Below are 27,545 nucleotides of genomic sequence, written 5' to 3'. Positions count from 1 at the left end.
TCCTGGTCACTGAGAGTTACCAAACATGATTCTGCTGTATGCCCTACAATCACAAGATAAGATAAGATAAGATAAGATAAGATATAAGATGTTCCATTTCTGATCCCTCGTAGGGAAAATTCTAATTTGGCACAGCAGCACAGGGGAAACGGGTAAAAGAAAGAATACAATAGAATATAATAAAAATATAAAAAAGACAAAGTGTCTTTGAAACAAAACAGTTCCATTTGAACTATATTTGTATAATCATTAAAAAATATAATGGTATACTGATTACAGTAATATATCATTACCACTCTGTCCATCAAATTTGAGTTGTGGGCTGCAGTGAACAATGCAGCCGCTAGGGTCCGCCAGAGCGACTTCAGACTTGTAGTGTAACAGTTTCCCAATGATTTGGTTTTTGGTGAATTTGTTTAATGTTTTCAATCTCGTATAACAATAACAATTATTATTATTTAAAAAATGGGTTTAGCTGTTTGCCCTAAGTATGAAAAGCGCCACACTAACGGACTCCCGTGCACTTATGTCAATAAAGAGTAGAGTAATTGAACACGTCGCAAAGTTTCCGAGGAGACCCTGAAGACATCATACTGTAGCGTGGCGAGGGCGGACCGTGTGACGTAGAGCCGAGGCTCTGGCTGTTTATTGTTCCTTCCTCAGCACCGACAGAGAAAAACAGGCTAACAAGCCGTCAGCTACCCTTTTTCACACGGTTCACGGTTGGTTCAACGAAGGTGAAACGGTCGAGACAGCTGACTGCACAAACCAGGGGCCATGGCGTATGCGTACCTCTTCAAATACATCATCATCGGAGACACGGGTAAGCCGCAGCAAGTGCCAACTAGACAGCCCGTTAGCATTCAGCTAGCTGTTAGCGTTTAGCTAGCGGTGTATTTCCGCAGTGTTGGATAGTTCAATGACGTGGTGAAAGCACAGACGCAGGGGGTGGGATGACAGCTCCAATTATACGCTCTTAACACATTTGGGTAACATTTAAAATACGCTGACAATGCCAGAAATGTTCACACAGGCACCCTCACCGAAGCTTCTCCTGTACTGCTGCGGTGTAGCGGCTGTTGACAGTCGGATAGATTTTGGGCCTTTTGTCCGTTTGCGTCGAGGGTGGGGGTGTTAGCCACAGCCTGCTAGCCGAGGTAGCTAGCATTAGCTGTTCCACTGAATATTGAGCAAACAGCTGTCACGGCAGCAAATGAAGCACTCATTAGAGCTCGTTACCACAAACGGTGGTAATCATACGATCCATTTGTTGGGTTTTTTTGGATGCATCATCAAGTGACACAGTTTATATTAGCTTAGCTTCTTCTCACAGAAGGCCAGGACGTCAAGCTATAGCCTCTAATATTCCCTAAAATGGCGTAGAGCACTTATTTCTAACCAAATATATGTTGCACCAATTACACTCGTTGTTGGCTTTCTTCCTCTGTTGTTTTTAATAAGAGTGTATGTTTTTCTGTATTCTGTCCCCCTGTGTGGTAAACCAGGGGAGCAGTAGTTCATGTTGTCATCTGTTTACTGTTAGCTGGCTGTCCTGATCAGGGCCCTGCTCTGTTAGCTTGCAGTATGACAGCAGGTGCTTTTGTAATACAGCTGTATTATAATACAGCTGTATTATAATACTGTTGCACCAGTGTTAGGAAACAGCAGTCACCTGAGGTAGAGTGAGAAATGTGTCAGGATTTTTCAGTACAGGAAGCCAAACCAAAGACTTGGGCCAAATGCAGTCAAGAGCCAAACAGGTGTTTCCAGTCAAGAGAGATAGAATAAATGATCATGAAACGTTTTCTCCTCATCCATGTGTTTGGTAGTATAGAAACCAAAATCTGTTATTATGGTGGAAGTTGAAACATGTTGGGAAAAGATTCATAATGTCCTGATTTATTTGAGATGATGACTGGTGGGCTGCATGCTTACTACAGTGTTATTGCGAAACAGGTTCATGTTTTGCCTGCTGTTGTTGTTTATCTCTAGTAGCGAGTGATGAAGAGAGCGCCAGCCAAGGTCCTAGCTTGATTACATGTATGCCTACACCAGAAATACTCTGCAGTGCACACATCGAACTCATCTATTTCTATTTGATCATGTGTGGTGTGGGCCTTCCAAGGAATCCTCAGGAAAAAGAGAAAGTAAAGCTGAAACCCTTTGATAACCTGGGGAAAATATTATAAAAGATCTGGTTTGTTGTCCATGACAGGGATCAGAGCCACCTTTGTGTACAGTATCAGTTGTATGTGTATGTCCAGGTTTACGTGTATACAGGGTGGAAGAGGATTTTGTGCACATTTTCTGTGTCCGGTATGTTCAGGGTGGTCAGAATGTGACCAGTAGCGTTACAACTGCTCCTACATGTCATTGTAGGTTGCCATGAAATGCAAAACCTCTCTCTACTGAATCACGCCCACAAGCATCAAAACCACAGAAGTCCTTTTATTTATTTATTTTTGTCTGTTTTTGGGGGCTTTGATTGACTTCTAATGGATTTTGACAGGAAGGGGTGAAAGAGAGAGGGGATGACACACAGCAAAGGGCCACAGGTCGGACTCAAACCCATGGCCGCTGCAGCAAGGACTCTTGCTCTACTAGGTGAGCTTTCAGGACGCCCCAACATGTTACCTTTGGCGTCATTGGTTGAAAAGAAAGAAAGGAGTAATAGAAGGAAGGAAAGACAGACATTTGTTTTGGATGTTTTGCTTTTGGCTCTCACAAATACCTTTTTGACAGAGCAGTTATGGAACAGTGCAGGTGACGGTGACATTGACATCTCCTGGCAAAGGATGAAGTTGAGTTTGATCAAAACAACTGTTTTCAATACTGTCACTGTGTGATATAGCACCAGTTTGGAAGGGGAGTGCTTGGGACCGTATCAGAGATCTATGGAAGCCTCAGAACCTTATTTTGCCAGCCACAAACCTAATTGGCTTCAATGTAAGTCTTTCAAAAAAGTTAATTGTCAAGATTAGGAATGATGCAATTACAGATATCTATATACCTCTGTAAAAACGTGGTTTTAGTACACTGAATGCTGTGTTTGTTTTGCAAAGAGGAGGCAGTTTTTGATATCTATCACCTTCCCTAATCCCACACTATTTGGCTGTGTTCCGTTTGGCCGTACTCTGAGTCACATTGGACCAAGAGACGCATAATCAATGTACACTGAGATATAATAGTAAATCTCCAAAAAGCAAGCAGGAGAGGAGACATTTCTTTTGCATGAGCAAAAATCAGTCCATGTCTCAGCAAATTAAAAGATTTGTTTTCCTTGTGGTGAATTAATATAAATAACACTTCCTGTAATAATATGTTGAAGATTTTGATTTCTCAAAGTTCCACTGCCTAAATCTTAATAATCAATGTGTGGAAATGATAAAACCTTCAGCTGCAGGCCTGCACACATCTGAAGCAACAGTCAGTTTTGTTGGAAGATGTTTGCTAATACTGGATCATGTGATTTCTTTCAACAAAGAGCTCAACATTTACATTGGTTAACATGTATAGAACACAAACGCACAGATCATATTTGGTAGCCTATTGAATGTACATTATTCATGAGCCACCTTTTGAAGATAAATTGTGTTGAGGGACATTATTTAATTGTTTGCTAAGGGTAATTTAAGCCTGAGAAAGCAGTCTGTCAGGGTCTGGTAAACATTGGGCTAATTCTTTAATTTGATGAGTGGTAAGTGAGTTTGTCATTCCAAATACTTCCTGACACAAGCCTCGTATCTGACCCCCCCCTCCCCCAACAGTTAAAGAAAAATTGACACCAACCAAAAGGAAAGCTGCTGGGGTAATTTATGGAATTTATGTTTTTGTTTTTTTGTTTTTTTTACAGTTTTCCCTTATTATAGGTAAAAGTGCTAATGTCTAAAATACATTGGATGATTACATTTATTATTTTAATTCCTTTACTTCTTTCTCTATTTTTATTCAGTTATAATTTGGCACCCTTACATTATAATCGGGTCCTTATCTCGACCTCCTGCCGACTAATGGAGATTCACTTTTTGTTACTTTGTACAGCCAGGTCTTATCGGCCCTCCATTATCTGAGGTTATTCATACAGTACAGTAGTTTGACATGTTTCAGTTGGGTGTGTCTGTTTGTACCCTAGTAACTGCCATGTTGAGTCCTGATACACCAAAACAAATAATCCCCAATTTACAAGACCTGCAGCTTCATCCAGAAAACCCTCTGGTCTCTGTGCTGGTCCAGATGCATGGCAACAGATGCTTTATTACATATGTCTGCTTTTAAAGGTCTTCCCTCCATTACCCTCCAGGTCACAGTCTAACCCTTGACCTGCACCATACCAACTGTCAGACGCACCCGGCTCCCATGTGGTGTTGTACACGTAGGCTGTTGTGATTTTTTGTTAGTTAGTTGTCCAACAGGACTAGATTGCTGGAGGTGCAGAGGAAAACTTGATCATTTTGACTCATCCAGTTGGCTCAGATCTGTGATAAGCATTACCACTGCACTCTGAGAATGAGGAAGATCCAGTACCAGTCAGTCAGTTGCGTCGATAAATGTTTAAAGGTCTGATACAGAGGCAGCATTCTGGGACAGAAGGGAAAACTTCTTGGCTGACCCCATTATACAGCAGTGTTTTTTTAAATTTGCAGTCATTTTGTATTCAGACTTGTATCCAGCATTAGTTGTCTTTCATTAAAGCTCCAGTGTGTAACATAGGATCTATGGTCGGTAATTGAATATAATATTCATTGCTATGTTTTTATTAGTGTATAATCACCTGAAAATGAGAATTGTGTTTTAGAATGAGAGGTTTTTATCTGTAGATCCTGCGGCTGTCACCTTCCATAGAGTCATGTTTCTACAGTAGTCCAGAACCCTGGCTGTAGATGGGGACTTCTGCGCTTCGAGTGTTACGGCCACTGTAGTTTCTCAACCCGTTCTCATTCCCAGGTCGTCAAATACAGAGGCCAGTGGTGTTCAGTGAGTTGCAACTGCTATCAACTGGTACTCTACTAGATACCACTAAATCCTACACACTGGTCCTTTAACCAGTTCTTGTACCACTCTACCTTGTGAGGTATACCTCAGGTTTTTTAGACAACTAACCACACGGGTCTTTGTGAGATAGTCTGGAAAGTTATAATCCCACATATTCCTTTTCATATCACTGTTTTCTAGTCATGTTAAAAGCTTATATAGTATATTTCTTTTAAAAAAGAAGGTTTTGTGCTTTTTTTTTTTTAAATGGAGATTTTCAATGGTCATTGGTGCTTCCTCAAATGTGAAATTAGTTAAAATCAGTACTGGGTGGGGCATCCCAATGGTCAAAGGGATCATGATGCTCGCCACATCACCACGTTCTCAATTTGAGTCCCGCTGGCAAACTTTGTCGCGCGCCATTCCCCCTCTCTCCCTTCATTTCCTGCTCTACTGCATGCTGTCTAATGAACCAGAACCCTAAATAATACTTACAAAAACTTTTAGTAATTCCATTCAGTGTTGGTAGAGCTGTGCATTCATTTCTGGAGAGACTTTCCTCCATGATGATACGACGAGGCAGTGTCATACTGATTGAACTGTCCTGGTCAATAGAAAAAAAAGATGCAAATCCTGTTCTAGGTTGGACTTTCTCTTTAGCCAGTGGCCTCCAGCCAGCCTGTCCACAGATCTGGTTGGCAGAAAGACAGACTGACTCTGAAAGAAAATTATAGTCTCTGTGCACTTTTAATGCTCCAAAAATAGACTCTGTTCTATGGAGCACTGCCTGTACGTCTGCAAGTTTCCAGAGACTTTCTACTTTTCAAAGAAGTTTGACCCCTTTCTCAGAATGTTGAGGTGCATTGTGGTTCACTGGGAAGGAGAAGCAAAGACATTTCTCTGAAGGAAGAGTGAAGAATTTATTTTTACTAAACACATAAAGATAAATGCAATAATAAAAACAATACTTCATTACAGTCAGTATTCAACATTAAAGCACTACATGAGAAACCCTCCCCACAGTCACTGAGCTCTGAGAGGAGATGACCCTGGGTCAGTTGTACAGTGCCCTGACTGAAGTTTCACAACTGGAGCCTGCAGTCCAGTGGTGGTGTGGTGAACGTTTAGTTAGAAAATTCCACTTTTCTTCCACAGTGCTGCTTCTAATAGACTGTTGCTTTCTTCCCCTAAATATCTGGTGAATGTCTGCTTACATAGTGCCACACTACCACCATCCACTTGAACTGTTGTCAAGGTTAACTTGTGGAACAATAATATATATAATAATAATATGAATAATAATAATATTGCGATTAATTGTGCAGCTCTGCATAGTCTACACTCGAAACATACATTTTGAATCCTACCTTAGTAATGTAAGTGTTAATTCAAATACAACTTTACAACTGAAACAAAAGATGAACTAATATGTTATAAATGTTATAAAAACTGAAACCAAAACTGTTGAAATGGAAATCCAAAGTAGATTTCTCTGTAAAGCCTAGACATGTGTCCCTTGCTTTCCTTTGTAGCTCTAATTTTATCTAGCAGTATGTGACATATGTAATGAAACAAATTGGCGAAAGGCCAGTATGATACAACTCAGTCTCCAGCTCATGACTGAAATAAAGTCACCCTTTCAGTGTATTTATTCATTATAGCAATTCTCCTTGACATATGGAGAAGCTAGCTACATTATCTAGTGTATCAATCACCAGAAGTTAATGTGGTTAGCTGAGTGGACTACTTTAGAACAGGAATCTTAACTGAGCCTTTAGAATGGTATGTGGCCCACTAGTTGTCATATGACCTGACTTAGATCAGCTGTGCCTCATGGAAAAGGTAGTATTCTATTCTAAATTCATGCATTCAGGCACATTAGTGAGGTTGTAGGTGTTGGCAGTGCTAAAATCCCAACACACAAGCACTGTTACCCACATAAAACTGAAGAAAATAGACGTGTGTAGCAGATGTGTTCCGTCAGACATGTGTGAGAAAATGTGGCAGATAGACGATAGGCTTTAGTCTTGTTTAAACCAAGTGTAGCTACTTATCTCTTTATTGCTAAATCCTTAGAATTCAACTTAAAGACCTGAAACATAAAAGATCTGTTACTTTTTCTCCTCTGAAAACCACCACTTCTTTATTCTGCGCCTTTCCACTGCAGAATATTGTGCTGGATTGTTTGAGGTACTACTTCAGAACATCTTGCTCATTGCTAAGTATAAGTTTTGTCTTAAGTTTCTTCATAGATAGTGTGTAGATTCTTAGCTACTGCGGGCCTAGCACTTGCAGTTCAGTGGAAGGAAGCAGAATGTTTGCCAGCGCTTATCTCACTGGTCCACATCTATTGAATCAGACTGGTGTTTGCCTAGCCAGTGCAGCTAAATGAATCCACCTGTTAATTATCCAGTCAACCTGTTCTCCAACCAGCCGCTCAGTCACCTGGCTGGCTTTTAGCTCTCCGATAGCCCAGTGGGTCTTTCCACATTCGAATTACCTCTGCATGAGCTCCTGGTATGGTGAGGCATTATTAGCTCAACTAGAAGCTGTAGGAAAGACCCTGTTCTGTAACATATTTGGTAGTTCTCCACTAATTATGTGATTGTAGCCTCTCTTACCATTTGAAGGCACAGCAGGTTTTGATTGTGGGCTGCTGTAGACAGTTTGCTCATGCTCTCTACCACAGGCAACATGCTGTTACCTCTTGGCTGGAAATGGTTGAGCTATGCTAGAATTGTCTGTTAATTGTATTGTGACCCATTTTGCTATTGGAAAAATATAGCAAATGGGAGCTTAATGTTTCCTCTGTGTTAGCAGTCGAGTCATTGATGGCTGATGGATAGTATGATGGAGACAGGGGTGATGATGACATGATTGTTGCACCTCTACAGAGCTGCCCTCCTCATGATCCCTCCATCTCTTATCATTATCATCACACAATCCCTGCCCAGCAACGCCGCTGCCTGGCAATGGTAACCCTTGGAAACCACGAAGAAGGGAGACCACATCCCTCTGTCACCTCCTTGAATATCTGTCAGTTTGTCTTTCTGGCCTTTCTCATTAGCATCATTCTCATCTCTTTTCACCCCACCCCCTCCTTCCATCCATCGCTTGTTGACACCAGAAGGACTTTTCTCTCCCACACATATGAAGATAAATGTGCTCCCTAACCTCAAAACACCAAATGCTCATCTTAGCATGAACCCAAGTCTGCAAACTAAGCATTAAATAACAACTACAACACAAATATATTCAGTTTACTGTCATAGAGGAAGAAAGAAACCAGAAAATATGAGAGTATGTGAATGTGTATGACTGCATGTTCCCACTAACAAAGTATTGTATCACATTGCTGTTTGAAGATTGATAATCACTTTCCCTTCATACACTGCCTAGGGATGAACACTTAGGTCACTCACTTGACACATTTCCACTCAAATATTTCATGTTGCTGTTAAAATTAGTTAGGAATTAAATTGGCAAACCTCATCATCTGACTTTGTAATTCAATGCTCCGCTGTGCTGAGATACTAAACATAATAAATGCCGGTCGTTCCAAGTTAAAGAAATGAATATTGACACGTCATGCCATTGACTGTAATCTTACTCCATCTGCGTGTTTGTGGTCTGCAACATCCAGAACTGAAGTCATATGTAGAGTTAATAATGAGCAGATTCACCAGTGCCACCAACAACAGTGGCATCACACATACAAAGAAGCCAGCTGGTCAGTTTGCACGCTAACAGTTGGCTCAGGTTAATTGAAGCTAGGTTGGAAAATGGTGTGTAAGCTCCCTGCTGGTGTTGTTTGACCTGCACAATGACTCCAATATTCCTACTTTAAATTTTAATGAATTATATGTATTAGACATTCATTATTGTTGTACATTTGTAACTCCCTGCAGAGTGTTGTCACCTTCAAACAGCAGAGTGTGTCTGCGCTGTGTGGGAGTTCACTGCTAGGAAATGTAATAGATTTTATAATGATTGTTGGTACGTGTGGTGTTCATGCTTGCATGTATGACTCACTGTTCCAATTTTGCGGCATTAGACCCTTTTTAATGTTTGTGTGTTTCATTTTCAGGTGTGGGAAAGTCATGTCTATTACTACAGTTCACAGACAAGAGGTTTCAGCCAGTTCACGACCTCACTATCGGTAAGAGCACCTGCCTCCTACACATTCAGCACTAAAGCAACATCATAACTAGATTTAAATGTATAAAATGTCATCCTAATTTAGAATTAGCTAATTATTGTTGTTGTTAGAAAGCAGTGCAAAATCAATACAGCATGGGGCCAACAGGCTGAAAAGGTGGAGCTAATTAAAGTAATTGTATAACTGTGGTGGGTTTTGCAAGTTGGAGCTATAAAGCACTGATATCATGAACCATTATCGCAGTGAAGGAGAATGTTGTTTAAGATAAGCAAAGCTGAGCTCACCATAGCCCTAAGATCATAGAGACAACCACTACATCTGATGTCTTAAAATAAGGAGACCATACTCATCTTAAAGTTGCCCCAGTTACAGTAAATCATTTATTAGTAATGAGATAGGAAATTTGTTAAGATATATTCGTATTTCTGACTTAAGAAGGCACAAGGTATGTGAAATCTATCAAATCAACATTTAAAGTCTAAATTTACCATCAGTAGTTTAGGGTGGTTGCAATTAACATCCATTGTCCAACGATGTAAAAACAATCAGTTAGAAATGAATCAACAAACATTTTGCTGGGGCAAATAATAAAGCAGATTAAAATGCTTGCTTTTAATTGTTGCTATATAATATTCCTACAAAACATGGAAATGTAATACTGGGGTACAAAATGCTTTCTTTTTGTCCAATTTCTATCCATTTGTCACAATTAATGATGTATGCGGTTCCAGTCTAGACTAATAATAATAATAATAATAATAATAATAATCATGATAATAATAATAATAATAATAATAATAATAATAATAATGATAATAATAGTGTTCATAATCACACAATAAACTTTTTATATGCACTCATTGTGACACCTGAGAAGATAACTAAATGAATATGGTTTATTAATAAGCAGCTTTAGAGACTTTCTGATTTAGTCACATAATTGTACCTAATTTACATTCTTTTGCCATGAATAAGTGTGTGTACCTAATTTACATTCTTTTCTGTGTGTGTGTGTGTGTGTGTGTGTGTGTGTGTGTGTGTGTGTGGGTGTGGGTGTGTGTAGGTGTGGAGTTTGGAGCGAGGATGATCACTATAGATGGCAAACAGATCAAACTGCAGATCTGGGATACGGTAATATATATCTATTGTATATTCTTTTTTTCCCCCTCATTGCATATTTATGACTAAAGTCTTTGAAATGCAGGCATTAGCACTCTTAAACATTAGCCTGTAGTTCTGTAGTGATCCCTTCTTTGTCATTTTTAAAGTAAGTTTAATGTTGATGTAAATATGAACCTGAAAAAGTCTTCAGAAAGCTATTTTTGATTAGTGAATGCGAGTAATCTGTCTATCAGTAGTTTTTAGCTTTTAATAATTAATTCTATTTGATAAATAAAATGCTTGATTCATAACCTTGGTGAATATTTATATAAAAACTCATTTTTGACTGACAGAACCTCTCTCAGGACCGTGCTTTTCTTTCCCTATGAGTTGTGTATCACATCTTCCCTTCCCTACAGGTCAAGAAAACATGGTTAGGAAAATGGAGGGTCTGTCCCAATTCCCACACTTACAGTATTTCCAGTAACTGCTACAGTGCCCAAGTGTCCGTTGAGGTTGATCAGAGCTCAGTGGGACACACTTAATTAATGAGGACATCCCACCCTCACACAAATACATAATACATAGCTCAGTCAAGTTCCAATGCTTTGCTGGTTTCATTTTATTTCCACATAATGAACAAATAAGTTGGATCAAGCAGACAATCGGAGGACTGTATAAAGAAATCACAATCATGAGCTGAGGGGATTAATACAATTAATAAAGCAATTAAATAGTTATCTTGAGACGTGAGTGTACATAAAAGACAAAATCTTCTCAGAAAATGCTTTCTGTCTGTTAAATGTTGAGTGAAGGAACCATTTTTTACCATAACTGCACTGTGTTTGAACATCAATAATATTCTGAATGGCTGATTCAGCTTGTCATAAACTTTAACATCTTAATTCGTTGTTAGTCCTAAAACCAGTTTGCCGGTGCAAAAACGCAGATGACTTGTGTGTTATAAAGCTCATGATGAACTGTGGGTAACACTTGAACACTGGAATACCACTTTAGAGAGCTCTTGGCAAACGTGTGCCTCCAGTGTGAGTTACGTGTGTTGGCACGTTTCAGACATGGGACAGTGCTACCTGCCACTACCCAAAGGCACCTAACTGCTCAACACCTCAAGTGTGTGCGTTTGGACAGACAAAGGAAAAAGGATGTAATATTCTGACTACTGGCTCAGTGCACTATGGTCTCCTGTACGTGCAGGTACCCAGTTGGCCAGCAGGGGGAGTTAGCGCTCTATGGAAAAACACCTTTCCAAGTATGAGAGGAAAAGACCTCATCAAGGTTTTTCATCCTACCAGCTAGTTAAGTTTTTACCTGGCCATCCAGGTGTTAGCCCTGATTAGATGCTCAAAATGAAAACCAGCAGGGCTCACTGATGCTTACTGGACTTCCGCCACCATCACCAAATGGCTAGAAACAGCAGTCAGTCATCATTGTGTAGGCTGCACATGCCATGAATAAGTGTGTGTGCATGTATGTGTGTTATTGCACGCAGGCATGTAGGCCAGATGGCAGGCAGACACAGTGTTCCCTCTCTTTCACCCTTATTTATCATTTATTCGCTAATAGAATTACTGACTGGTTGACTGCTCTCTTAATGACTGACTGACTGTTCGTGGGGGCTTCTAAGTGGCTGTTTGGCTCACTGACTGACTGAATACCTGAACGAGTTTCTTGTCGACCAACTAACTAGTTGGCTACTAACTAGTTCTCTGACTCAGTGACCGACTGCTTCGTTGATCCACAGACTGGGTTCCTGGCTGACAAACTGGCAGCCTGGTCCTCTGACTTGCTGAGTGATTCACCGACTGACTGTCTGGTTTTTCAGATGAGGTCAGAGCAGCGCGGGGCTGCAGCTGCTAGGATAAGAGTGCTGTTTTGTTTTCTGCTCCGGCCTGGACGAAACACAGACAACATTGTTACTGTACATGGGACGGAGACAGAGGATGAATAGATGTGGAACGGGGGTGGTAAGAGCGCTACATAGTGAAAGGAGTGATGGAAAGAGGGGAGGCCCAGGGATTCGTAGTGAAAGAATGAAAAGATGAGTGATGCAAGGAAGAGACAGCCGAGGTGAGACAATGGGGAGGTGAACAAGGTGAGATAGGGGGATAAACGGACCGTATATATGACACACAGTTAATGATGTGACCTTCCATTTGGTTCATAAATAGGGAAATTGAGAGTTTGACACACAAACAGAGAGAAAGAAAGGGGTTGTGACAGATAGATGGAGAAAGAAAGAGAGAACTCCATTGTATTCAATTACAGGCCCTGCTCTGTCCTGTCTTTACCCTGGCTGACTGAAAACCGGGTGCCCGACTATGCTTGGGAATCATGACTGCTACAGAGAACATATATGGAAATAAACTACATAAACATGACTTGTGGGAGGATGAGCTGTAAGACTGAGAGCTGGGTCAAACGTCAGGCTTAGGGCTGTTAGAAACCCAGACAATCTTGTCTGTGGGCATTAAAATGATAAAAATGTGTGTTCATTAATATACGTGTGTGTGTTTCTGTAGGCTGGTCAGGAGTCGTTCCGGTCCATCACCAGGTCTTACTACAGAGGAGCAGCAGGAGCACTGCTAGTCTATGACATCACAAGGTAACGAGACCAGTCAGACAGACCCCTACACGCTCTGTGGTCAAGCTTGTTGCCAAGTTGAATGTTAGATTGAGTAACAATGATGTGTACTTAAAATACCCCTAGTTCAGCCTTACTAGCATCCTTTCCTCACCATTGTGAACACAGTTTCTCTGCTCTTCTTTCTATGAAGAAATACTCTCCAGTCCTGATATAACTGATGCTAGCAGCATCTACGCTACTACATCTTTATCAGCTGCCATTTTTGTTTAACAAATAGTGTCTTACCGCTATGTCACACCTAGTGCCCGTCCCCGTAGCTGCCAGTACTTCGTCAAAGGACGTTGATTGGCTCAATACCACTGTAGCTGCGGCACAAACACACAGCTTGAAGACTGGCAAGATGGGTTTTTGTGTGATTTTCTAATCTTGCTAGTCTAGCTGCCTCACAAGGTTACTGTCATGTCTTTGCATTGGACAGAGAGTAAGTTTCTATATAATGTACAAGACATAACATTTTCAATCTCTCATTTTGCTTCCTGTTCTTCTTTCCTGTAGGGTTCAAACTCTCCCCAGAGTCATGTGTGCTTTACAAAAATCTGAACGTTCTGGTATTTTGTGCAAATTCAGAATGCCCAATATTACAAAGTATTTCCTGTATTTTGAAAATACAGAACACATGTATCTTTTCTTCACGTCATTAAGATTCATCGGGTATGTTATGAAAATCGGACAGTGAGTCACAGGCTGCTTACTGACACACTATGGGAGGAGTAAAGATTATGTTTGTGTCTTGGAGAGGCGGATGCATTTACACTCTTAACATCTGGCCCAGAAAGTGTGTCAAACCACCTCTGGAGGTGGAATGCTCATTGGATGTATTTACACTCAGCTCTTTTGAGAGCTGATAGCTATCTGATCCACGCAGGACATATAAAGTGACTAAGTGTCAATGGGGAGTTAGCTGCCTCTCTTCTCAAACCCAATTTGCAGCATTCAGCGCTATGGTCCAGAGCAAAATATATTGACAGCAACTGGCCAGATTGACATGAAATTTGTTATTGATCTTCATGGTCCCAGATATTGATTTGTAATGATTTTCATAACCCTGTTGCCCTTTGAGCACTGCTGCCCTAAGGTCAAAATGTCCCCTCCACCAGCATCCTCTCTTTCAAAAATGAAGGTCATGATGTCCATCCATTTACTGTGGACCTTCATGCTCCACAAAATGACAATCCTGGGGTTCTTAGCTCTGACCTAATCTGCAAATACAGTCAGCTGAATAGCTGGTATGGAGTTCATCCTTTTAGGCTAGAGGGACTTAAAGCTGCAGTAGGTCATTTTTATGAAAACATTTTTTTGTCATATTTGCTGAAATTGATCTAACTATATTCTGACAGTAGTACGTGAGACAGTCCTGAACAAAAACAGCCAATCAGAGGGGAGAAAGATGGGTGACTGTTGAGTCTAATTCCAAGGGCGTCAAATACAGATACTAAGAATGAGACTCCACAATTAACTATTGTCAAGCTTCCAACCCAAAGCGTCTTTATATCTTGGCTCTGATTGGTTGTTTTCATTCGGGCCTGGTAGATTCCTGAATTGCCATTAGGAGTGCTAGAACAAGTCAGAGGAAACTGATTTTTTTTCACAGATTATCTGTCTCATGTAATACTGTCAAGTGAGTCAAATTATACAATTTCACTTCCACAATAAGGGTAATAGGTGCTCTTTTCTCTATGTGTTCTTTTGCATTAGTGGGAAACTATATTAAAACTAGATTCTGTGTTTGTTTTAACAGAAGGGACACCTTCAACCACTTGACAACCTGGTTAGAGGACGCTCGCCAACATTCCAACTCCAATATGGTCATCATGCTTATTGGCAACAAGAGGTGAGATCCTTTTTGTGGCCACATCAATTGCACAGTGATGTTTGCATCCTGCCCTACATAAGAGTGGACCATCAACAATGTGTGACAGTCATCACTACTGTCTAAGAGCACTTTGCTATAAAATGATAGTTTCCTTATAATTTGTCCAAGCAAGCTGGACAGCTGTTATTTCTGGGCCTGGCCATAACCTCACACTGTAGCTTGTGTTTAAAATTTAAATAAATCAAACTGTTCCACACCTGTTTGAGTTGACTACATCATTTTGTGAGATTTTAAAAGAGGAACTCGTATGTTAGTAGTTCACAATACTTTGTTTGTTACATAACATAACGTTGTGTAAGATAAAGCCATGTCAAAAGAGTGCTGTTGATAGAATTGCATGTACCTTGAAACGAATTATGGTAAATGCATACTTCTGACAAATTGAAATAAGGAAGTTACTCCTGCAACAAACCTCAGTTGGTTATTGACAACACTGAGGTTACATAACAGGGTTACATAAGAAAAATAATACACATTATGTCAAAAAAGTGCTGCTGTTGATACAATTACAAACACCTGGAAACTAATTTTACTTGGTTTAAAACCTACCAGAAGGACTCACACATTTATCAGTGTTCAGGCTAAACTTTAAGGTAACTGTTTTTTCCCTAATTGAAAATACATTATGTCATTGCATTAACGAGTTTGTGTGTGTGTGCGTGTGCGTGTGTTTTAGTGACCTGGAGTCAAGGAGAGAGGTGAAGAAAGAGGAAGGTGAAGCATTTGCCAGAGAACACGGCCTCATATTCATGGAGACCTCAGCCAAGACGGCCTCTAATGTAGAGGAGGTAATAATACACACACACACACACATATACCCATGCACACCTTGATTCATGCTACATTTGAAAATGCCAGGTTATTTGGCACTGACATAAAGAATAATAAGCGAAGTACCTGAACATTACACATCAGTGTTTCAGCAATAATTCATTAATTGGTGGCAGAGTTCGAAAATGCTATAAACTCAATCTGTCTGATATATATACTACTCCCTGCATGTCAACACTAATGCTAACAGCTTTGTCCTCACATATAAATCCATCCATCACTAGAATTTCACACACATCATGGGCTATTTCACAGATATCAGTGCTGCCTGTTGACATCTGTAGCTGGAGTTAGTCCTCTGTTTGTTAGTGTTCACTCAACCAGCCTTCAGCAGGCTGCAGTACTGGGGTTAGACCCATATATTGGACTGTAATAGCTGTGTATTACAAATCGCCTTTAGTCCAGTTGGTGTCATCCACTTCTGATACTATGCAATTGTATTCCTTGTTTTTGCTATTGGTGTGTTTTTGTTTTTTTTGTTTGTTTGTTTTGTATTATTATTGGTGTAGTAGTATTAGTTATATTATTAGTAGCTGTAAATGTACTAATAGAAAGGCAAGGTAAAGTTACAAATCAAAAGAGTGTGAAATGACTTGATCAATTTAATTTCTTTTACATTTAATTATTCATTTAACCATGCAGTCATATTTTCTGTGGATGTCCTGACGTAATATTCTAAATGCTGTGTGAACACCCTAAATATTTTTATTTATTTATTTTTAGGCATGCTAACAGTGTGGCACTATTGATGGTAGTGTCAGTCAATCCACCATTTCATTCCAGACTGAAATAGCTCAACTATTAGATGGATAACCATTCAATTTTTTACTGACATTAATGGTCCCCAGATAATGAATCCTACTGATTGCATGAATTTTCCTGTAGTCCTTGGGTCAAAATTTCAATTTATCCAATACTAATGAGCAAAGGTTAGCATGCTTACACACTAAACTAAGACGGTGAAGATGGTAAACATTATACCTGGTAACATCAGCATGACAGCATCGTCATTGTGAGCAGGATGTTAGCATTAACCAACCTTCAAACCAAAATGATATCAGCTGCAAGAAAAAGAAGATTTTCAAGAAATCAGATCTCATTTTTGACAGTAGCATTTTCTGCAATTGCCATTCAGTAGTTACCTCTCTGTGTAGCAGTTTCATTGGTGGTGGCATAGTAAGCCATTCCCACGCTGGATTCACAGGAAAACAGATTATAAAAGAAACAGTACCTAGGATGTGACCTTGGTGTGCTCGATGGTAGCTGCAGCCCAGCCTTCCTCATTACCACCACTAAAAGTGCTCTCTGTCATTGTGGAAACTGAGTGATTAACCAACAACAACAACAACAACACACACAATAACAACATCAAGCCAAAATCCGAAAACTGGCAAGTGTTGCAGGGTGTGTATTATGAATGAAATAGTGCACATTAAGAGATAAATACACAGTGCAGCCTTGAATGGTGAACAGAGGTGAGTGATGAATGATGAAAAAAATCTATCTTATTTTCCAGCTTTTACTATTTTATCTACCACTAAAAGGACTATCACAACCTCCAGCTGACTTGACCGTTTATCTGGTGGCGTCATGGATCACCACACTGGAGCCTAACATTGCCAGCTCCACATTAGCATCATCAGGCACAGTTAATACACTGCTCCGCCCCTCGCAGAGACACACCCCTGGTGTTGTTGAATGTAATGAATGCATGGCGTTGTCCTCGGGGACCCCTTTCTCACTTATCCAATCACATAAATAATCCCATCCTACACTGCACAGCATGCCAGCCAGGGGCACTGCACACTGTGTGTGTGTGTGTGTGTGTGTGTGTGTGTGTGTGTGTGTGTGTGTGTGTGTGTGTGTGTGTGTGTGTGTGTGTGTGTGTGGTGTGTGTGTGTGTGTGTGTGTGTGTGTGTGTGTGTGTGTTTACATTGATTTTTTTTTTTTTTTTGCTACCCTCTCTTCCTGGCCTATATCATGCTAAACACACACACCCATACCACTGTCGAATAGAGCTCTCTGTGGGGTTAAAATGAGGGGGAGGGGTGTGTGTGTGTGTGTGTGTGTGTGTGTGTGTGTGGTATGATTAATTTGTCTCATTAGTGTCCTCTGAATCCTCCTGATACCGCTCCTCTACTCCCTTCCCTTCATCTCTCCTCGCTCCGTTCCTCCTCATCCCTCGACGTCCATCATTTGCTCTTTACCTCCCTCCTATCCTCCTTCACCCCCCATCCCGTTCCTCCTCCCCCCTCCTCCAATGTTTCGTTCCTCCCCTTTCTCCTCCATGTCTTCCTGCCCTCTTCCATTCATTTCTTCCTCCCCTCCTCCCTCAGCTCCTTCCTCCCCCTCCCTCTTCTCCATCATCTCCCTTTCTCTCCCAAGCAGTATATCAACCAGTTAGAGTTCATACATATTCATAACCTCCACCCTGCCTCTTCTCAGCGACATCCAGCAGCCAATCAGTGCGCTGGGTTTGTCGTCAGGGTCTGTGGGTGGACACCGGGTTGATGGGATGGTCCTTAGGGAGATAGAGATTCCTGTAAGCATCTTCTCATCGTCTCATCTCCTCTTCCTTGAGAGCCTTTCCTCAGCCTCAGCTCATTTCTGTTCTTGTTTCTATATTTCTCTTTTTTCTTTTATCTCTTGTTCTCTTGTCTATTTCTTCACTTATCTTCTCCCATTTTTACTTTACTCCTATACTTAAAGGTGCTGTATATGACACTAGCATCTCAGACCAAAACTGCTACATCCTACCAGACTCCATTGACAAAAACACTAATTTTACCTCCCACCTCCCCCAAAACACACAGTCATTCAAACTCGCCAGGGACAAATTAATCTCATATATAAAATCAACATTTTCTCCACATTTTACCCTGTTTTCTGTTTCCTTCTTTTATTTTCTCCTCTGTCTTTACGATCTACACAAATTTCAACTTCGAGAAATTCAAGAAAATGAAGTGTAGAGAGGTGTGAAGGAACAAGGGATACCGTGATGTGTTAAAGGAAGGAAAGAGGACAGAAGTGAACAGGACGGAGTTTACTGGAGAGCACCCTTGGGCTCCTCAGTCTATTTCAGACTGAGTGTCAGATAGAAGTTCAGGACATTTTCAGGTCTTCAACGACTGTGCTGAAGAAACACGCTCCTTTCCTTCCCGCCAGAGTTGTGTGTGGAGGCAGTTGGCAGCGGGGTTTCAGTGTTCTTTCACAGACTGTTTGTGCTCTGAGCTGATGTCAGATCCCCAGTTTATCCTACTTGCTCTCCAGTTTAGACCCTTGAGACACAAACACTAAGAGACCGTCCCTGGAGACAATTGCATCGACAGTCATAGGCTAGTCGCTCAGGGAGTTTAATTCCACTTATTCTAACATCTTTGATCCTCGCAGAGCTGTCAGTAAGCCGTGTGTGTGTGTCTCTCATTGTTATAGCAACTGTTGACTTGAAGAAGCAAATTTGCTCTGAAAGGTTTCTGCATCTTCTAACAAGGTCTTCAAACATATCACGTAAACCTCTAAAAGCTAAGGGCTTAGATAGTGTTCAGTGAAGAATTTTAAGTCTTAAAGTAGACTACATCTTGAGTCCCAACCAAACAGAATTTTTAGAGCATCTTCCTACCTTGATGTGGGACAGGACAGAATAAAGCAATGTGGTATTGCTGAGGGATATTTGATCTAAAGATAAGTGGTTTTATTTGATATCATTTTAAGCGAATGCCTAAAAATCATTTCTCATTTTCAGGCTTAACAAAATACACAAATCAAGATATTGCTCAGCATATGATGAAATGCACATATCCGAGCTAGACTGAGAAATCAGCCGGGTATTTTTGCGGATATATCGGTATCAGTGTACTTGTCGGCTGACAAGTAACAAGATATTGCAGGACAGAAACTAGGTTTGAGGTCAATTATAAACAGTGTCACCATCTCATAGTTCGTCTAGTAGTTTGGCTTCCTGCTCAATATCTTGCTCACTGTAAAAGAAAAGGGGATCCGTATCAAGATGGTTTGTTTATTTCATGTGTTTATGTAAAGAATATAAAGAATATTAAAATCCCAAATATCGAAATTACCGCCAGCCTCAGAAATCCAGTATCAGTTGGGCTATGACACTTATTTACTTTCTTTCTGACAGTGAGATAACGGAGGCATAGGGAAGCTTAATAAACAAGAGTTCATTGATGCACCCAGTACTTCTATGCAGTGTCTCTGGCTGGTTGTGGTGCAGGTTCCCAAATTCAGTTCATCATTCAATATGGGAAAACAACAAGAGTGTGGTAAGCAGCACACAGTCACTCACCTGGCTGTGGTTCCCCAAGAAATAGTTCCAGCAACTGCCCTTAAAATCAAGTTTAACTTTTTTGTTTATCAGTGTGTGGATTAAACAAACGCCATACAATGTGTTAATTTGTGAGCTTCAGATGAGCTGCTGCTGATGGACAGAGCCTAGCGAACTGTTTCCACATGCTTCCAGTCTTTATGTTAAGCTAACTACATTCTGTCTTCAGCTCTGTACTAAATGTACACAGGGTGTCTGCGGGCTCTTAAAAATGAAACCAGCATTTTCCTTCATATCCCTCATACTATTTTTTGTCAGTGTGGATGTGAAATGGGTCTTAAATTGCATTCAGAATGGTCTTAAAAAGGCAGCCATTGTAGTTTCTCCCATACACTTGGAACAGGATGGTGATGCGAGGGCATTGTAATTTGTATCTACAACGCCAAATGCCGCTAAATCCTTCACACTGGTCCTTTTTAAAAGTCTTAAAATGAACCTGTTGAAACCTACACAAACCCTGATTCCACACATGAGATGCATACCGTTATTCTCATTTTACTCTCACAATGACCGCATGTTGTTGTATTCCCAAAATTGCTGTACCAGTCCTTTAGAGGCTTTTTTGATTTGGTTCCTTTAAAAATGTTAGCTTTGTTAGCATGCAGTTTGCTTTGTTTCTAGTGAGCACAGCTTTCCAGACTTTGTTTCATGCTTTTTTTTCCCTTGCATGTTTAATTTCATGTAGATTTAATTTACTATAAATCATATATACTTTTTCTTTTAAATGTCTTATATGCATATGTTACCCTCCCAGGCAGCCATTGATTTCTATTTATTTCAATGTTTCAGTATTACAATGAACAGTGCTCATTTTAAATTTTGTGGTGTTAAAGTGCTGGTGGGAAGACAAATTCACATCTACATCTATTTCATGACATCCATGTTTTGTTATTGTCTGCAGGGCGTGTATTTCCATTGACACAAATGGTGAATGCAGTGCTGTTCAGCAGCCACCTCTTAAATGTGGAATGTCTGAGCTTCTCTCCAGCATTTGACACACCTATATGGAATATTTAACAAATCAGTTCACACTTTGAGCCATAACTGAGAATGATAGTTCACTGTTATAGATTACAGTTTCCAGCAAGTTTTAAGATTCTACGAGATTATTTAGGGTTTTGGAATGGCTCCTGATCAGCAGTTGCGTGTAAGGCAGACAAATACATTTCGCAATCTTTAGCAAGAATGTTTCAGAGCCTGGTTGTGTTGTTCTTTAACATCTGAAACTTGCATTGAATAGGTTTTGCATTCCTAATGATGTAAAAACATTTTCATAAGAGCTGAGCAGGCCCATTTATAGGAGTCAACACAAGTATGAATTGAATCTCCTCTTCTCTCTCTGTCTTTCTCACTTCCTGTCTCTGTCTCAGGCTTTCATCAACACAGCCAAGGAGATCTATGAGAAGATCCAGGAGGGAGTGTTTGATATCAACAATGAGGTGAGACACACTGTTCCCTCGCCTTTTCCTTCCTCCTTAAACCACTCCATTTTTGTATTCTTTCTTTTTTTTAGGCTGTCCTCTCCTCTCTTCCAGTCTTTGTTATCCTCTATTCCTCTCCTCTTTCTCCTCAGTGTGGTTTTCCAGCACTGTGTGTGGTTTGCCACGCTCCTTCTCTCCTCAAAAAGAGGGGGAAAAAACCCTCTTCTCTGCTTCCTTTGACTCCAGCCAAGCAAAACTCCCTGCGTTCCTCCCTGCCCCTGCTCTATTTTCCACTCACTCTCTCCACTCCTCAGCTCGCTCTCTCTCTCTCTCTCTCTCTCTCTCTCTCTCTCTCTCTCTCTCTCTCTCTCTCTCTCTCTCTCTCTCTTGGCATCTAGCCAGCTCATAAATTCCTCACATCCCACAAGGTCTCAGTCATTCGGCAAGAAAACAAACACTCAGCCAGCCAGTCAGTAAGTTTGCTATCCAGTCAACCAGATGGTTATCTTCTCAGTGGAACAGTTATCCAGGAAGGAAAGTCAAGACACCAAGCCTGTCAGCGTGTATGCACTTGCCAACAACTGTCATTCTTAGGGCTGCGTGATATGACAATATATATCGTGTGCCGAAAGAAAAAAAAAAATCATGTGCTGCAAATCACGTTCTTTATCGCAGCATTTGTTTAGTAATTCCGGGAGGAGAAGGAGAAGGACGCAGCAAATCTGAGATGCGGGCAGTTATTTAGAGGTCTGGAACAGGCTTGGCTAACAAGACCTTTAGTGTGGAATTACTCTTTACTATCTAGTCATCCAGGTGATCTTGTGAAGTCGTAAATTGTGACGTAAATCATGTCACAGTCCACACACACCATCCTTATGCAGCCCAAAGTTTGGGCCCGTGCACAAAGACTATATGCGCCAACAAACATGTGTGAACACGTCAGCCAATGCAGTATATAAACAGAACCGTGTGTGTTCACGTCTGTTCTGGAGTGAGCCAACCCGCCAGCAAGTAAAGTTAGTCAGACGGGACTGGAGTTAGCCAGCCAGTGAGTGTTTTTGTTATTAGTAACAGTAAGACGGAGTGAAGGCAGGCTGGCCGGCCAAACCACATCAGCTGACTGGCTGGGAGAGAGAGGGGGAAGCCCCACCAGAAATGTTGGCAGCCACTATGAGAAAAAACTCACACACACAGTCTTACACACACACATGGCCTTAGCTCAATAAATGTGATTTAAAGGCATACAGTGTTTCCCAGAGGCACTACTGCTACTGAGTGTAGGAGGGGGAGTTACACTGAGAGGGAGAGAGATAAATATATACAGAGGGAGAGAGCGAGGCTGAGAGTGTGCTACAGCCACAGAGACAGATGAAACAGAGAGAGAGAGAGATGAAAGAGCTGTGTCTCTCTACCACCCACCTGCCTTCCTCTCTCTGTTTCTCTTCTTTTATATGTGCTTCTCTTTTTTCTGCTCGTGTCCTTCAGTGCTGCTGGTGTTTCCTTTGCCTTTGTGCAACGCAGCAGCACCTGTTGCTTCCTCTATGATGTGATCTAATATGAGCCCCTGCAGGCGCTGTGCAATGTTAATCTCACCATGAAAGCAATGACACACTCATTCCTCAGTGTTTTTTCATTTAGTGAGTGATTATAATTCCTTTTTTTTTTTTTTTTGGCTAGACCTATAATTAAATTTTTTTTCTTGTCATTCAAGAGGAAAAAGGCCCAACAAGACTGTATTCATTACCTTTTACCTAAATGATAATCTGTCCATGGCTGTATTAACCTGTTCTCCAGGGGCAGACATTTGCTGTTGGGACCCCTTTGATCACCTACCTAGTCGCCTGCCCCCCTCTGTGCATCGTTTATACCTTGTTGCCTCCCAAGTTCTGATCGAGACTGAGTACCATCAGTGTCCAAAATTAAAATGTGCATATCATTCAAATTTGTCCACATGTTGACATTGAGCTAGATCTTTCCCTAGACATTAAAAACAATGCTGGAGGACTAGATGGAGGCCACAGACCCACACATGAAAGAAATTGAGGGAAAACTGTGTGATACAACTTTAATAAAGAAACTGAAAAGTTACTCATTTTGAGGGAATTCTTATGTTGTTTTCAAAATCTGATAATGTTCATAGGGATATTCATAACGGATAAAATGTCATATTGTGGAAAGAGGCTGATCATTTTTAAATGACTTGTATAAATGTATTGCATTGTTGTTATTACAATTTGTCATATCTAAATAGAGGCAATAACAGGGACGATTATGTTTGTTCTTATATTCTTCAACAGCACAAGTAGATGAGCTAGCAAGGGTACCAAAAACTATCCTCCTTTGGCTGTGTCGGTCAGTCAAGTGACCCTCGCTTCCAGGTCATAGCACTCCGTGTCCCGTAGCCCATGAGTCTAGCTGGCTGCTGGCTGGAGACATATTTGTACCATGACTTTAAATGTGTCTCTTATCTGGAGCCGTTTATACTGTGGCAGAGGATAGTTATGTAAAAGTGTATGGTGCAACACAGCTAATATGATAGCTTCAACTATTTTGGACTCCCCAGTCCTGTCTTGCCTCACACATCAGCTCTGTCAAAATGGTGTGCTCTTCTGATTCTATTGGTCAACAGGGCAGATTGCAAGTCTCTTTGTAAATTAAAATTAGTTTGTGGTAATTTGATTAAACCAGCTTCATGTAGAAATATTAACCACATTTCTTTTGGCCACACGTATAGGTTATAATACAGGGCCCACTATTGTAAAACAACTTAAAATCTGTTTTTTAAACTTATTTAAGGAAGATATAATATTAACCAAAGGACAAAGAGTTTTTCAGTTATCTTATTGAAAAATTGAGCTCTGCAGTATGTATGAATTAGTTTAGAATGGGGAAAAAACATCATCTGTGAGGTATTTTATGTTACAAAATTACAAAGGTGAATTGGACCATGAAAGGTACCGGTAGCCGAATTCAGCACAACCCTAAACACAACACAACACAACCCTAACCCTACTTTTTTGGCCTTTTTAATCCCTTTTAACAAGGACATTTTCTTTTTCAGTCAAATTGTAGAAAATGCCCATAAAATATCTCAGTCCACAAAAATGACACACTTTACTTAATGATAAGTCAATTTTTGACTGTCATAGTCTGTGTTTTCTTAATGATAATACCGAGGAACATTGTAGCGGAGACTTTAGGATTTTCATCACTCCTGAGTCAGATCTTTTTATAATGTTGTGCTGTTTTGTTTTTTCCATTTCTATATCTTTCTATGTCTTTGTCTCCACACAGGCTAACGGTATTAAGATTGGACCCCAGCATCCTACCACCAACTCCACGCTGTCCGGTAGCCAGGGAGGCCAACAGGCTGGAGGCGGCTGCTGTTGAAGCCCCAAAACACACCACCACCACCTCCTCCTCCTCCTCCTCCAACCCAGCCCCTCCTCCTCCTCCTCCAACCCAGCCCCTCCTCCTACTCCTCCTACTCCTCCAACCCGGCCCCTCCTCCTCGTCCTCTTCAACCCTACCTTGCGTTTCTACAGAACTGTCCAGGCTCACTAACAGTTTGTTAACCTCTCTCTCTACCGCTCCATTCTTTCATCCATCCATCCCTTCCTCTCTGTGTCTTTCTCTCGCTTTCTGTCTATCAGCCAGTGTCTGATAGCCTGTAGCCTAAGGGTCTACAGGCTATGTCCCCATTAATCAATCTGACTTCCTACAGACTTGGGAGGACAGACAGACTTAGGAGGACAGAGTCAGCTTCACCTGCAGATTTAGCCACTAAATTCTGGCGTTTTGCAGTTCACCTTTTTTTGGTTAGATAAATGGATTTTAATCTTTTTATTTAAAAAAAAATGCTGGATTGTGAAGAATTCTAATCCAGCAGTTTAATTTACATACTCCTCTTAATTCAGGAGGATGTTATTGGGATATTACAGTACCTCAGAATCATAAAAAAAAACCTATATCTTTTGTAACGGTGAGTTGACTTTGTCCAGATGGAGGCAGGATTGTGGGTAGAGATTAAACACACTCTAAACAACTGACTGTATGGAATAAACCGTGCACCATGTTGTGTCTATACACACATCTGTACATGTTTTTGAAGAAAATGACGCAGCACGTTGATAGCAGGACATGTTCTTACATGTTGAGTCAGTTTTCATGCTGTGCCTGTGTGTGTATAGGGATGATATAGGTGTTCCAGTATGTCACTTTGTAAGGTGTAGGAGGCATTCAAGTCACTCTGTATTTTCTGTCCATAAAAAACAAAGTGCAAATTATGTTATTTTGTGCTTCCTTTCCCTATTTTTCATCGTGTATTTTATTCTCTCTCTGTCTTTGTGTCCTTTTTTGTTGACTTGCAGATGATTTGTATTTAATGAACACTACAAACTGGTTGTGGCTTAAAAAAAGTGTTTTAAATTGTCTGGGGAGAGAATAAAAGACCAAACTGTTGAGTGTGAAAATGGATCCTTTTTGGAACATCAGAAAAGAAAAGCGGGAAAGTTAAATAAACGTTAAGGGGTGTTGAGAGCAGTGGCATCATTATGAAGTTAAGAAGTAAAAAGAGGAAAATAGATTGGAAATTTCTTTTTGTTAACTATATTTATCTGCACATTTCTGTGTATATATGGCTCTTTAGGTTTCTGTAGCTTTTTTGGCTGTATTAAGGTGAAGCTTGTCATGTTGTTGTGGTCTTGTTATATCTTTACCAGGGGCTGGTAAAAGACCATTTTGGACTTTGAAACAGCTTTTTAGCATTTTTAACAATTCTCATTTAAACCCAAAGGTACTGAGCCGCCCTGTTACATTAGGGCTGCTGGTGCCCTTTCTTTTAAATGACAAGTATGAATGATAACAGGCTGTTAACAGGACCGCATAGAGGCATTGAAAGTCCCTGGTGGAGAACAGACTCCAACTGAAAATGTCAAGCCGTCTCCCTTTTTAAGCAAGCTAGAATTTCCACCATGAATTAGCTGGCAGATATATAATGTATACTGTTTAGAGCTTGATCGATGACTGCTGCAATGTTTTTTTGCTTCGAGATCCCCCCCCCGCGATGTAATAGGCACCATTTTAATGTTATGATCATATTTTACTACTTCAGTTACTTATTGTTCATCCTTCCTTCTCATCCCGCCTCTTCTCTCTCTCTATCTCTCTCTCTCTTCAGATTGTGTGGTAACATTAGCTCTGTATCTATTTTTAATGCCAAATTACTGTGTTAACCTGTGTTTTGTCAAAAAAAAAAAAAAAAACGAGGAAAAGAATCAACTAATCCCCCGATATTCTTTCCTGAAATCAGCTGTCTGCCTTAACTCCACCCCCTCTGAGAGATTTGGACAGCTGCTAAAATGAATCCAACTGACCCTTTATCTGCAGATTGGCATTTTACCACTGACTAGCTAGTTGACGATGCATTACACATGCATAGACGCACACTTAGAGAGATATGTAAAGTCATAGGAACAGGCCTAGTTTGAATTCTGTGTAGGAATTTGGGCATTTGAAATGAATCTAAACTTATGTTTTTTTCTTTCCATCCCCCCCTTGTGCACACACACCCAGCCTGCATACAGTATATGCATGCATACGTACATGATGCATACATATATTTCTGTTTATCTAACTTAGCTGTTTTTTCTCCAGGTTAACTGTATAACTGTAGGGAGTTTTTGGGTTTCACAGCAGTGCGAGTGAATCTGTTTTCCTCTGCAGTGTGTTCTTCTCTTATTTTTCTTTCTTTTTTTATTCCTAGATATATACAGACAGTTATTAATCTTATTCTGATGATGATTATTCTTTGTAAAGCAAAATGTAGTGTGCGTGCGTGCGTGTGTGTGTGTGTGTGTGTGTGTGTGTGTGTGTGTGTGTGTGTGTGTGGACCCAGAGGGGGGAGGATCAAGCCAAACCTGACGCATCTATCTTATCTATCTATCTATGGATTGATCTATCTATCTTATCTATGTGGCCCTCCTCTCTCGCTCTTCCCGCCTCTCCTCCTCCTCCTCCCCCTCAACGTTATTTGCTGTGTTTGTTCTTTGGAAAAAATAAAACTTAAAAAAAAGAAAAAATGAAAATGCTATCACAATAAACTATAATAAAACATTCTAAACTCTAAACATGTCATTGATGGTTATGTGGAGATGGAAAAATAGTGTTTGAAAAAAAAAAAC

General features: G+C 40.5%; 1 protein-coding gene across 1 annotated transcript; it reads left to right on the top strand.

The window, feature by feature from the left end:
* Nucleotides 1-611: 611 nt before the first annotated feature.
* rab2a (RAB2A, member RAS oncogene family) lies at nucleotides 612-27,491 on the top strand. Its single transcript, XM_051396288.1, has 8 exons — nucleotides 612-823; nucleotides 9,059-9,130; nucleotides 10,194-10,261; nucleotides 12,772-12,854; nucleotides 14,635-14,727; nucleotides 15,446-15,557; nucleotides 21,313-21,381; nucleotides 24,658-27,491. Exons 1-8 carry the CDS (start codon nucleotides 778-780, stop codon nucleotides 24,751-24,753), a joined length of 639 nt encoding a protein of 212 aa, XP_051252248.1. The 5' UTR covers nucleotides 612-777; the 3' UTR covers nucleotides 24,754-27,491.
* The last annotated feature ends 54 nt before the right edge of the window (nucleotides 27,492-27,545 follow it).

This window comes from Dicentrarchus labrax, unplaced genomic scaffold (genome assembly GCF_905237075.1).
Source record: "Dicentrarchus labrax unplaced genomic scaffold, dlabrax2021, whole genome shotgun sequence".
Classification (NCBI taxonomy): domain Eukaryota; kingdom Metazoa; phylum Chordata; class Actinopteri; family Moronidae; genus Dicentrarchus; species Dicentrarchus labrax.
Note: the sequence above shows the minus strand (reverse complement) of the source record. Positions and strands in the feature narration are given on the sequence as shown.